The sequence below is a fragment of the Manduca sexta genome, chromosome 14 (assembly GCF_014839805.1).
Source record: "Manduca sexta isolate Smith_Timp_Sample1 chromosome 14, JHU_Msex_v1.0, whole genome shotgun sequence".
In the NCBI taxonomy this organism is placed as follows: domain Eukaryota; kingdom Metazoa; phylum Arthropoda; class Insecta; order Lepidoptera; family Sphingidae; genus Manduca; species Manduca sexta.
The window spans coordinates 7,370,504-7,383,420 of record NC_051128.1 but is presented as its reverse complement, the minus strand read 5'-3'; the positions used below and the strand labels follow the sequence as shown (position 1 = coordinate 7,383,420).

General features: G+C 35.9%; 1 protein-coding gene across 4 annotated transcripts in view; it reads left to right on the top strand.

Annotated features, from left to right (window-relative positions):
- The window catches only part of LOC115456110, a 110,943-nt gene extending 98,552 nt beyond the window's left edge, over positions 1–12,391 (top strand). For 3 of the 4 annotated variants that reach the window (XM_030185003.2, XM_030185002.2, XM_037438596.1), the window contains exons 4-7: positions 8,361–9,766; positions 10,200–10,319; positions 10,922–10,976; positions 11,085–12,391. In XM_030185003.2, the coding sequence (XP_030040863.2) occupies positions 8,389–9,766; positions 10,200–10,309 (1,488 nt within the window). In that variant the 5' untranslated portion in view covers positions 8,361–8,388 and the 3' untranslated portion in view covers positions 10,310–10,319; positions 10,922–10,976; positions 11,085–12,391. The remainder of the gene's footprint in view (positions 1–8,360; positions 9,767–10,199; positions 10,320–10,921; positions 10,977–11,084) is intronic. The other variant, XM_037438597.1, reaches the window with a different exon arrangement.
- The last annotated feature ends 526 nt before the right edge of the window (positions 12,392–12,917 follow it).

Here is a 12,917-nt window from a genome sequence, read left to right as displayed (position 1 = left end):
TTACTACGCACTGAGAAGGCTGCCATGCCGTCAGCACTGAGAAACAAACTTGTTATCACAGCAATGCTCCATTCTTAGATAAATAACGTCTATGAATAAGGTGGTTAATGTATAAATAACGTGAAAAATAATAGTGGTTACATTTGATTTAAATGGTAGATTAATAATTCCCAATAAAATGAAGGTGTTATTGTTTCCATTTAACTTCGATAATAACATTGCAAATTATACACATTTGTGGTAAAGTAACACGTGAATGAAGCCGCAAACACTACGATTCCCAGGTGAATGATGCAATCATTTTAAATATATTTCGAAGGCTATCTTTAAACACTCATGACAAGGATTTATATAAAGTATGTCACAGTAAAAACATTTAAAATTTATTGGCTTTGTAAAAAAAATTTTAGAACTTCTGAAAATATTTCAATATAAATTTAAACAAGCCTACTTTAATATAAAATGTTTTTAGTAGAAAATTCGTAAACGATCAATTCGAATACTTAAATCCAACGGGACTTTCGAATACCTATTCAGAGAAATTATCTGTACTTCTACGATTCAAAGAAGCTAAACAATTTCTTCTACTATCTCATAGACTGTACGAATTCCAACAGAAGCTGCCATTGCACGCTACCTTATTATGAAACGTGTGATCAACCCAGTTCAGTCAGCTATTCATTCTGAACAAATGACTATCTAGCATAACTCCGCCACTTACAAAATGTACGATATTTTTTAAAAATAAAGTTATAAGTGAGTTTACATTTAAAAATTAAACACTCGCTTTCATCCACAATTTAATTTTATAAAATCTTTACGAGACTGCAGTATGTTATAATGACTCGCCGGGCATGAGTGGTACAAGTGTTCAATGTTCAGTCACTATCTGATACGTGCGAGGTACGATTGCGGTCTGATTGATGTCAAAGGTAGTTTGTGTAACTGCTATTATCGGTGGATATCGGTGTTCTATATTGCGACATGAGTGATGTTTCTACTAGGAGGAATGACAACACACATATCACGCCTTTAACTCCGAAGAGGTAGATAAACATGTAACCAGCACACCCACTTTTGGCATGTATGTTCCGTTCCTTGGTGTGATTGGGGGCGAGCCCTATAGGGCACAAATTAACCCCGGGCTGATACTGAGCACGAAAACCAAATATTATTGCCCGACCAAGGATTTGAAGCCGGGACTTCAAAATCCTGTCGTACTACGCATGTAATACAACTACGCCATCGAGGCAATCGCAGCGGAATAAGTAAAATTATAATTATATTTCATTGGATTTTGGATCAAACGTTTGATTAACTTTATCGATGTTTTGTTTGTCGTTATTTTGAGAATTATTTGACGTAAAAATAAAATTATAAAACAGTAATTTGTTTAAGCAATCATTACCATTTATGACTGAAGGGGTAAATCCTTTCAACGTTAGTCCGATGGAAGATCTTCTCGATCGGTAACTTTTCTATAAACTTTTTGCAAAGCATAAACATTTTAAAGCAATTTGAGCTACGTTTCTTTTATATAATTTTCCCTAGTTAGATGATACAAACGAGAGAATAAAACAGAATTTTAGTCTAATTTTGAGGAACGTTTAAATGGATGATATCTTTTAGTTTTAAAAGAGCAGTCCATTCAAGTTGAACATTACCATAATATGTATTTAGTAGTGTCATTAGTAATAGGTTTACGGGCATTTCGTTTGGCTTACGATAAATTACAACGCATACTAAATTTAATCCTTTATGAAGTTTTATAAAAAAAATTCTCCCACTCAGACGGAACAAATTGCACATTGAGCAGGATGAAAATTGGTTTGATAAATCACGAAACTCAACAACCAAGTAGACGCACACAGTATCCATTGGGGTTGAAATGAAGAATCTTTGAACAAAATTAAGTTATAGAAGTAAAAGTTATGGAGCCGATTCAATTGTCGTAAAATATGAAAGAATTATTTAAAGGCACCGCATGGAGTAACGTCCGGACAATCTAAGCGCCGTGACGGTTACAGTATCTTGTTATTTCTCAGTTTAATTTAAATATGTAAATTTTATTAGGCATAATACAGGCTGAGGACTCTTGAATTGCAAATGAATGTGACATTACGTTTTATAGGTTGGTAGCCAATTCGCCGGCTCGTTTCCTTAGAGCTGACGGCAAATTTTCACTTACAAAATGTCCACAATTTTAGTGGTATTTTATTGCTTTCCCATTTATACGAAACAACTTAATGTTTCCTTAAACAATGTTTGTATCGTGCAGATAACTTTATAATATAGAGTAGACAGTATTTCTAATGTATTATTCTTAGAATATTCTAGAATAATAGAAGAATTTTATCAAAATTAATTCCACCGTTCACCTATGAAACATATTTTTCACATCGGATAAAACGGTTCTGACACAAATCCTTAAAAATGTTATTGGAGAGAAGACTCCAATATTGAAGGCGGAGTCACGCATACACCTTAAGAAAATCTTTCTCATAAAGTAAACGCGAAGCCCCGTAATAGGACAGATTAGGACGTGTTTTATGTCAATTCGTTTTATCAAAATCTTTTATAATATAATCCAGATTATGGAACCAAGACGGTATTATATTAATATGGGAAATATGGAGCATATTCTACGTTAAAAATCATGTGTTCACTTAGAAACTTCTAACAGAAAATTCTATCATGTTTACAGATTGTTTTCAATAAAATAATTTCAATTATACAAACATCTCCAATAGTTTACGTATGTTAGTAATAAAAACAAACATTTCTTCCATTACTCAAATGTTTATTCAATAAAGTTACATAAGCATTTTACTCACAATATAAATAAATTAAAAACAGCGTAGGTGACTCCATCCCGCTGTGTACATACGTTATAATGTTAATTTTACACGAATAACAAATAAAAATCGGGTAAGAACATTGTAAATATTGATATGGAATCCGTTATAACAATTACATACTCAATTTCTTAAACAAATAATGTTATATCGACATTACAAACCTAAGGAACATCCCTAACGAATAATGTCTATAATAAAACGTGTATAAACCGAGGGATAATTGTTAAGACGGAGTGAGCCTATTCGTTTCTAATGTGTTCTTAGCTTTACTGAATTTTAATGATTCCGACCCTCTGAGGGAGCCTCTTGAGAAATTTGATGTTCCCGAGCTACGGCGGAGACATCAAACGATGTTAAAACTTTTGACGCGCTTGATTACCTCCTCCAAGTGTGTAATGTGCCCAATTCAATATTTTACTTGAATTACAATGACATAGATCCGTTGACCCGACAAACTAGTTGGTAATAAAAACTAGTTTCAATGCAAATTAATGTTCGTAATTTTGATTAGGAATTCTTAATGTCAAATTTATTTCTTTGTTTATTAGTAGAAGATAATCTCATGAAATATTACGCGATTCTAGTAGTTGAATCCCCAAAAGAAACTATATTATCCCTGAGTAATACTTAATATTTTACGGGGACAATTCGACGAAGGCTATCACACAAGGAATTTCTAACTAAAAGTACCAACATATCAAATCAAGATCAGACGAAAGCCCTTCAATATTACACCAACCATTTCCACTTGAACTCCAAAAAGTAGTAAATCCTGAGCAATAAACGCACAATGAAAACACAGCAAAGATATTTGGCACATTTTATTAACTCTTTCTTAGCAGTAAAATGTTGGGATCTTGAAGACCACTTAAGTGCTCTGCCTTGAGTGTCGCATTAAAATCTCCGATACCGGCCAGAATTTACTGCTCCAACAATTTGTATAAACTCGCAGATAATGACGATTAGGCTACGGCCGCACTAAGCTTTTAAAATGAAAGAATATCTTACGTAAAATAAATCCTGTACGATTTTTTGATGTCAAGTATTGCTGAAAATACGATTAACTAGAAGTGTTCAATTATAACACGTTTTTCGGTTAGATACACTGATAATATTATATCGCTATGTAAATCTTTGGATACAATAAGAGTTTTACTCTAAAGTATGGTTATGGTTCACAGTAATGTTTAAGAATAGATTTGAAGCTAAGTCTTTAGACTTTAGTTAATATGAAGCTTAGCTTTGAGTTTTGATTTGCCTCCGTCACCAGCACTTATCAGAATTTATGCCTCAACTTGGTTCCCAACCCCGCGCCAAGGGACTCAAGATTCAAGACCGCTCACAATTCCGCTTTCTTAACCACAATTTAAGCCAAGGGTTATTTAACTTATCTCTTATTAAATGTGCTGCGAATCCTAAAGTGGTTGTGAAGTAAAATTGTATGTACATTTTTAGGCAGTTTAGAAACCTCTAAACACGGCGTATCAGATACGTGTCTTCTTATAGATAAGAATAATTCTGGATCAATTTAGTCCAGAAAACGCTTATCTTTCTACACGATTAAAATTTTAAAAGGCTGATGGTATAAAGATTGGGCCGGCCATGTAAAAACTATTTTTCTTGGGTCTACAAGCCAACGCCGCTAGTAAGCGATTTTTAATTTATCATTGAGATAACACTGTGGCTTAGATTTGGACTAATGCATAAGTTTTTATGGGACTTGATACTGCTTTTTTTAGATGAAACCCTTTTTTATTCGGGGCGAATAGTTTTATAGCCTTACAACATGACTTCTTATTGTTAATTATAATATGTCTTTGTTCGAGTTTTATTTTATTGATTATGATAATTAGATTTTATTGATTTAATGATATCACTGTTTTAGAATTGATGAAGTTTTGCTATATTTTATAATTTTATTTGACTTCAGACTGATTTTTCCATCAGATAAAAAAAAAATATTTGTAAGACTAAGTACAACACAAACTAATTACAAATTATAGTTATTTGTATTGGTCTCACTTTTATGGTGAGGTTATAATTTATTTGAAAAATTTGCTCTCACTTCCTGAATTTTACACGTCTATAATAGTTATTAGTAAAGTATAATATAAGCTACTCTACAAATGTTTCAGTCTTTAATATGGATTATGAAAAATATACTCATGCGTTTAAATTTCTTTTTCTGGCGTACAAATAAAATATTCTAAAATCAATTAATTATTCTCTAAACAAATCGGTATAAGTCCTTATTGACCTTTCTTATGAATCTCTAAATAGAATATCGAAACTGTTGACGTATCATTTGTTCTTGATCAGATTTCTTAAAATTGCATTAGGCTGTCACGTTTATAGTCTCAATATTCACAATCTTCATTAAAGCGGAATTCCCATTAAAGATTTGCATTTTATAATCGACATGCGTGTGTATTGTCCAAAAATCTATACCATGCATGATTTCCTTTTCAAACCTTGCACCTGTGAAATGCAACCACATCCTTCCTATTAACATTAGCGATAACGATCACGATTGGCCAACCGTTTGTAATGGTCAAACAGCCAACCATAAGTCACTCAGACGAATTAAAACGTGAGAAGCATTCATTATCGGACCACCTATTGGGACTGGCTATAGCAGACGCGTGCGTTCGTAAGAGAATAATAAGTTTCTTATACTAATAATTTAACGGTATATTCCAAAGATGCGATTATGGATACGAGAATCTCGCGTAATGTTTTTAAATTCAACTAAAAATTGCAAGACTACCTAGAACATTAAATGTTTCATTGCCAAGCTCTGCATAAATTTGAATGCTAGGCAAGTGAGTCTTAGAAAGGCTCAACAATACCGGCAGATACGTGCTTGATAACAAGAATAGACAACATAAGACTGCCCGCTAATACTAATCGGTCCTAAGATTTTTGAAACAAGTTTGTGGCATCGTGTCGTTTGTTTGTAATTGCGTCAGTTTTACTGTTCCTGAGATTGTACGGTTCCACCACTCTTCGGGCTCTGCAATGTTCTGTATGGTTAATATGTTAAATTGTGATTTTTTGCAGCCATGTCTGGAATCGTACCTTTATAATACTAGCGAACTTGATGAAGAACGTGCAATGCTCGAATACTGCGTTATTTGTTCTTAATATGGTTATACACTTTACTGCAATATATCTGTATATTTAAATGTAGATTAGATTTGTGCGTTGCAATTAGCTTCCTCTGTCGATAATTTCAAATTCTAAGTTTTAGGAGAAAAAATAATCCGAAATTATTTATTAATTAAGAACACAAGTAATTTTTGCGTATACTTAGATTAAGATAGACATTGTAATTTTTAATGTATTTGACTACGTGCTCACTTTCAATGCCTGTATAAAACAATATCTTTATAACTACCTAACTTATAAAAATGGTAATGTTACTATCACTTCCCATGTCTCAAAGTTTTAAGCAATAAACGATATTAGTTTCACTTGCAAACAAAATACATTCTGTTCGATTCCAAACCGATTTAAATACGCTCCACAAATATCACTGAATATCATTTGTTTTAGTAATCTATAAAGTTCAAATTCCTACAAACTTATTAAAATAAATATTATAATTTTATTCGTTATTACATTACACAAATGTGATTACATTTATCCTATATCTATTCTATAGAATGTATGTTAAGTACAGCTATTACTATTCTGTCGAACCACATGTGTCCGAGGCACAAAAAACCAATTACTTATAATGAGACTTGATGTAGGGTGCATAGTAAATTAAATCGCTTATTATTTTATCGCCTTGTGATTGATGATGATTCTCGGTAATGGTGCAAAATTGTACACATGATGTGAAATTGTATGAAATTAATATAGGTTTAATGTGATGCTAAATCGATTTTAATGTTTGAAGTAAAAACTATTATGGGCGGGTTTGTGGTTGTATATTTTCTTCATCAATAATCATAGTCATCTATCGATGAAATTACTTAGCTTATCAAAATACTTATATTTACGAGCATTATTACTATGCTATGAAATTACTGATTTATTTTATGTGAAGATATTCGTTATAATAAATACAGAAATTATACGAACAGAAAGAGCTATGGTGTAAATTTCATAACATACTTAATACTCACACTAAGAAGTTTGTGATCACCAAACAACATATATTTCGCATTATTTAACCTTCTATTATTTATAATCAGCACTTTAACAAAATAAATTTATTTCTCCATTATTTCCTTAAAGCAACCTATCGTATAAAATCCGTAAAATAAATTTCAATGCAATTATGTCACTATTAGAAGATACGCACGATTTTTAACCCTCAAAGTCAGTAATATATTCGTAAGCTTACGTAGGGGAGCGTTTGTAAGGGGAATGAAATATTGTGCCGACATCACGCACCGCGGCAGCACAATAATTTTATTTTATACTATTTAAACTGTAAATTTATTTTGGTAATGTGTTGAATGATATACAAATTGTAGGGTAAGACTTTCATATATTTAACGTCTGATATTAGAATCCGGTTAAAAGATCATTACGATCGCAAAATACTAAATATATCTAGGTATTCTATTTTATTTGTTCTTACACGATGTATGCGTTCTATTATAGCAAATGTTTTGGATAATCTAAAAATATAAACAAAAAGACAAAGTCTGCTAACAAAATAAATCACGAATAGGAATAGCCCATGGTTATATCAGTCCACTGTTTATCCCGCATCTAATAGCGGTCCGGCAGAAATCCCAGCGTGCTGGAGGGTATAACATATTATTGCCGCGGCCGGATGGTCAACGAGCGCTTTACGACGCGGTTCCCAGCGATGATGATGATTTAGATGCAAGGAATATCGGCCGGAAGAGGAGCGATAAACCGCGGGAGCCCGTTACCATGGCAACGGCCGTGCGGCACCGCCGCGGCGTCCCGACGACCGCCCTTGCCACTAGTTCACGGACACTTATCGTTATCGTAATAAAATGGTCTGAAATACGCGCAGTAACTCACCAGGGAAACGCAATAAAAATGCTGATGGCGGTATTTTGTTATGATAAACGTGTTTGATAAACTGCGTTTCTGTGTATCGAATATGAAAGCAAAGGGTTACCGTGTCGCAAAATTTATAACAATTCTTGAACGTAATGGCTCGTATCACGTGATCTAATAACAAATATTCTCAAGAAAACATTAGTTATGTTAGAATGTCGTTTCTGTACCGCAATAAACAAGCTTAACTCAGACGGCACTAAAATCTGCCATATAAAATATAAACACCGTACGCGGAGACCCCAATTTATTATCCGACGACTGATGATGATATATCGACGTCGGCTGCTATGTTGATCGTCACTTACCCTACCCTTATCACATGCGTGTAATTTCGGATTCATTGCCCTCGGCTCCATAATGCCACGCGGGCTTTTTTATTAGAAGCGGAATATTTCATATAAACCGCACACCTTTTGCGTGGCAGATTGTAATATTGGTGTTATTTTGCAGGTACAAATTGGATATGAGAGGATGAGCCATGGAATCACGAAGCGCGCCGCCAAGCCCCGACGAGCCGGGGGAGGCGGTGTTCAGTTCTCGCTGCGGACGCTATCCTCACCCGCCGTCGCTGCAAAGAACTTTTGCAAGTTGTCGAGAATCGGTACGACCCAGGCCGCATCACCGCCACGCCGCGTCCGAGCCAGCGCGACCCGACGACCATGTGTTGACAACAGCCGAAGTACACGACTACCCTTCATCGGAATCCGGAATTGCTGCCGATTGCCCGCAAGCTCACACGAGCAATGCCGACGACAGTCCGTCATATGACAGATCTGATTATGAGGGCCACTCAAGCTATAGTCTTAGGCATACGCCAGAGTTCCACCATACGCTTGATTGCAAGCGGAGGCCTGGAGATTATAACCGCAGTCACACTCCAGATTATAGTCATGGTCACGGACCCGACTGCGAACGAGCCCATGGACGATCACAAACGTCTCGACGTCCTCACAGAAAACATAGGCGAGAGGAAGACGAGGAGGCGCAATCACTTGACGAACGCTGCGCTCGAGATCTCGACGAAATCTTACCCGCAAGACTTGCCGCTGTTAATTTATCGAGGGAACCGCCACCGCAGTCATGGAACAGAAGTAACATAGCAGCTACGATGGAGAGGTTTGAGCCCGTTGATTATTCATACGCTTATTACGACCACCATTTATCTATGCCCTCATCGTCAAGAAAAGCAAATCGCCAGCGCGGTCGCGGCGGCTTATCGCGGGACCGATCTGCTCGTCACAATTATGTCACAAGGTATGGCACCGAAGAAAACATTTATGAAGAAATTACGGATGGATCCAGAACTTGTCCTAAACACCGATACGCTCCTCGACAATCCCTCGTGTCATTAGACAGAAGTGTCGTCGAAGAGGAAGTTCGTCGCGTGGAGTCGAGGCACAAACGAATTTTGGGAGAACTTAATCTTAGTGTAGAGGCGATGTTAATGCCCGAATGCGAATCCCCAGATTCGGAACGAGCGGAGGATAGAGATAACATTGAAGAATTACTACGAGTGGGTCCGACCGACGAGTTACTTTCGCCGGCAAGCTGTAATCCTCCTGATTTAGATAGTGGGTTTAGTGGAAGTAGTAGTGGCGCGAGTTATGTTGGTAGCCTGCGGCGAAAACCTACAGGGTCAGTGCCACATTTGCCAGCTGTCGCGTATGGTACGCGCGGAGCTGGTGTTCGGATCCTCGGAGCAGAAGAGTGCGGAGCACGATGCTCGAGAGATATGCCCTCCCCACGAAGCTCCAGCTGTGGCGATGCGAAATCTAGTGGATTTTGGAATAAGAAATCTTGGAAGAAAATATCTGGATTCTCCAGTTCCAACAGCATCAATAAAGCGGGTCTGACAGGTACGACGTAACCTTTTTTTATACTTAGATGGCTAGCAGTTAGCATCATGCATGTTGACTTTTAAGTTATCACATACTTAGTTCTGAACGTGGCTTAAGACGACGCGTTTTACTTCTGTATTTAGCTCGAACAAAGCTTCAAATAACATAGACATAACCAAAACATTCATCACATAGGTAATGCCATCACACACAACGACAAAATATATTTTCCGTGTAAAATAGCAAAGTATAGAGTTCCATTCTCACATAAAACGTGAATGAATCCGACCGGTATCAAGTCATGAAAACCCTGAGAGCATCATTTCTTTTTTATTTTCGCCCGCTTTCGTCCGCCCATAGGCGTTTTTCAGATGGACGCGCGCGCGTGGCTCAATGTTTGTTGTTTTCATTTTTGTTTGTTTTGTTAACGGTGCCGCGTTTTACATTGCAGGTCTGCTCGTTAGGTACACTTTCCGGCGTAAGTCCGGCTCGCAGGGCTCTCAGGGCAAGCGACGAGCAGAGCCCGTCAAATGCGATGCGTGCCTCTCACAACGATGTTAGCCGCACTATGGTAAGGGTCCCTAATGCACTTGGCACTTTGCTGGCAGAAAGTTATCACTTTAACCTCTATCTCTGCAAAACTTAACGAAACTCTAGAAATATACAAACTTACACAGTGAGAATAATAAAAAAAATTAGCTATTGTTGTTGACCTCAACTTTCTACCAGTACCGTTATTTATTATTTTATCTTTTTTTACAATTGGCACAAGCGCGTCCGTTAAAATTATTGCCTCACTGAGGAATTCCGAGTCCATCTTTTTGTTTTTTCATTATTTTATTTTTATACCACACATCTACTTCATTTCAGTTAAGTGAAAATCAATTTAATTATAAAGAATCTGAGGGTATATCGCAACCGTTAGGTAAGAAACGATTAACGAAGCCGATATAAAGTTCTCTCGTTAAGGTATCGCAGATATTACTTCTGGCAACTTCGACTCAAGATAAATATTGTTCCACGAGTCGAGACAATAGCGTGCGCTACCACTTAATTAAACCTTTACGGAGCAAACTATGAACAAACAGAACGCAACTAATCCAATACAGCCCGCTGTTTTAAAACGTATTTAATAAACGATTTAAACTTAAATGTCTTACTTAATGATTGCAGATGACACCTGTAGGCCAAGCAGAGCTAAATCCAGAACAACCGCTATCCCATACAGGTTAATAACATTCCGTTTACTCTTATCATTGTCGCTGACTAACAAATTTCTTAGAATATTCAATATTTGATTGCGTCATACAAAGTGGCTTTTTTTCGATTGTTGCAGTTACTCCAACGGAAAACTGGTGGTGCCGTTGGATTCCATAGCACAGAGCTGAGGGGGCCATTCCCCTCGGGATCCCCGTGTCCAACTCCTCAGAGGGACTCCTCAATACCGCAGGACACCGATGAACCAGTGAAACAATGTGGAACGTTAAAACATTCCAAATTCAGTGAGTCTTTAAGACAAACTGTCACAATGTGTATATAGTGAACATTCTAAGTGGAGAGTATACGTCGAAGTGATAGAAAAGCCTAATTAATTATTTGTATTGTTATGACGATCGTTTCATAGAAACGTAATGACTACATTGTTGTTACTTATCAATTTTTAGTAGATAATAGGTACATGAAAAGGCTGACAGTTAATTCAGATTTTGTACATGATAACGAATGCTGCCACTTTAGATACTCTAAACTTTTGATTACCATTTGATTGATGTTTAATGACTTTTGTAATGACAACGGTGTTATCTGTAAATCTTGTATTTGTAATATATTTATTATTGTTTAAATATTTCGCCCATGTGGTGCTTTTTGTATGAACACTGAAGTGACTGCTAAATTGTTTTTGAGTCGCTATTAACGTCACTAGCAAATATTTATTTCAACACTGCATTGTACATAAAATTTCTTTTAGTAATGTTATATCGAATCACATAATTGTTAATACTTGTTAGCGTATAGATGTATATTTTGTAAATAACTACTACCAATGGTGCGCACTTCGGTTATATGTACATACATGGAATTGTGTTATGCATAAAAGTCAACAATTTTAATTTCAATTGCATTAATCCAGTTATTTCTTGTATAGTGATATTAAATTATTATAAGTGAAAATCCTTGCATTTATAACTGTATAGATTATTTTATGTACTAAGTCTGTTTCTTGACTAATCACATCCAGTACTCGGCTGATGGATATTTGTTGTCTATCACATATACTAGTGTATGTAATTTTTTCTATGTGACTTTTCTATGAATAGTCGCATGACAGTTACTTTAAGTGTAACATCATTCTTTATTACGGCAATTAAAGCGTAGCAGCTTTTTTATAAACCTAAATTTTTTACTAAAAATTCTATCTACACAAAAATTGTAAATAGTTAGATACAATGTAAAGAAAAATCTTTTAAAATCGTTCAGTGAGAGACTTAGGTCTTAATGATTACCGATGTAAGCTCGACTGATACGACGTAATTAATCTCAATGTTATGAAATACTATTTCTTTAATTGTCTGTAATTTAGTGATCGTGTTCAAGTCAAAAGAGATTTTTATTAAATAAATCATAAAAAGTCATTGGATTTAATTTACTGTTTCAATCCCTCCCCAAACTCAATTAAAACAACCTAATTATAAAAGTTGAATCGCGATCTCGTTTGAGGGCCGTTAGCAAAAGTTGAAATGATGTAAATTAGAATAACAAGCCGTCAATTCCTGGCCATATCCGACCGTACCGACTCTTCTCTTTGCTAACAAATATAAAGCAGCGATAACCAAGACATCTAAAGTGCCACAATTAAAAAACTTAACCTAATTTAGCTAACTATCCCTTCAGTACCCAGCTGTGAGACTTCCTCATTTTAAATAAAATTGCAGCGGCTATTCAAGTCTGAACGCTTTCATCTCGGGAGCCTGTGAACAAACCCTAAAATTCACCACAATGCGCCTTCAATGGGTATAAAATTTCGCATTGCACAGTGGGGAAGCTGGGGTCTTTTGTGCCCCGCAACGGGTTAATTGTTTAATTGCCAATAAAAATAAAAAACAGAACGTTTATTCGTTGATATTTAAAAAATACAGCTGCTTTTTAAACGTGGGATGGATTTCTGTAC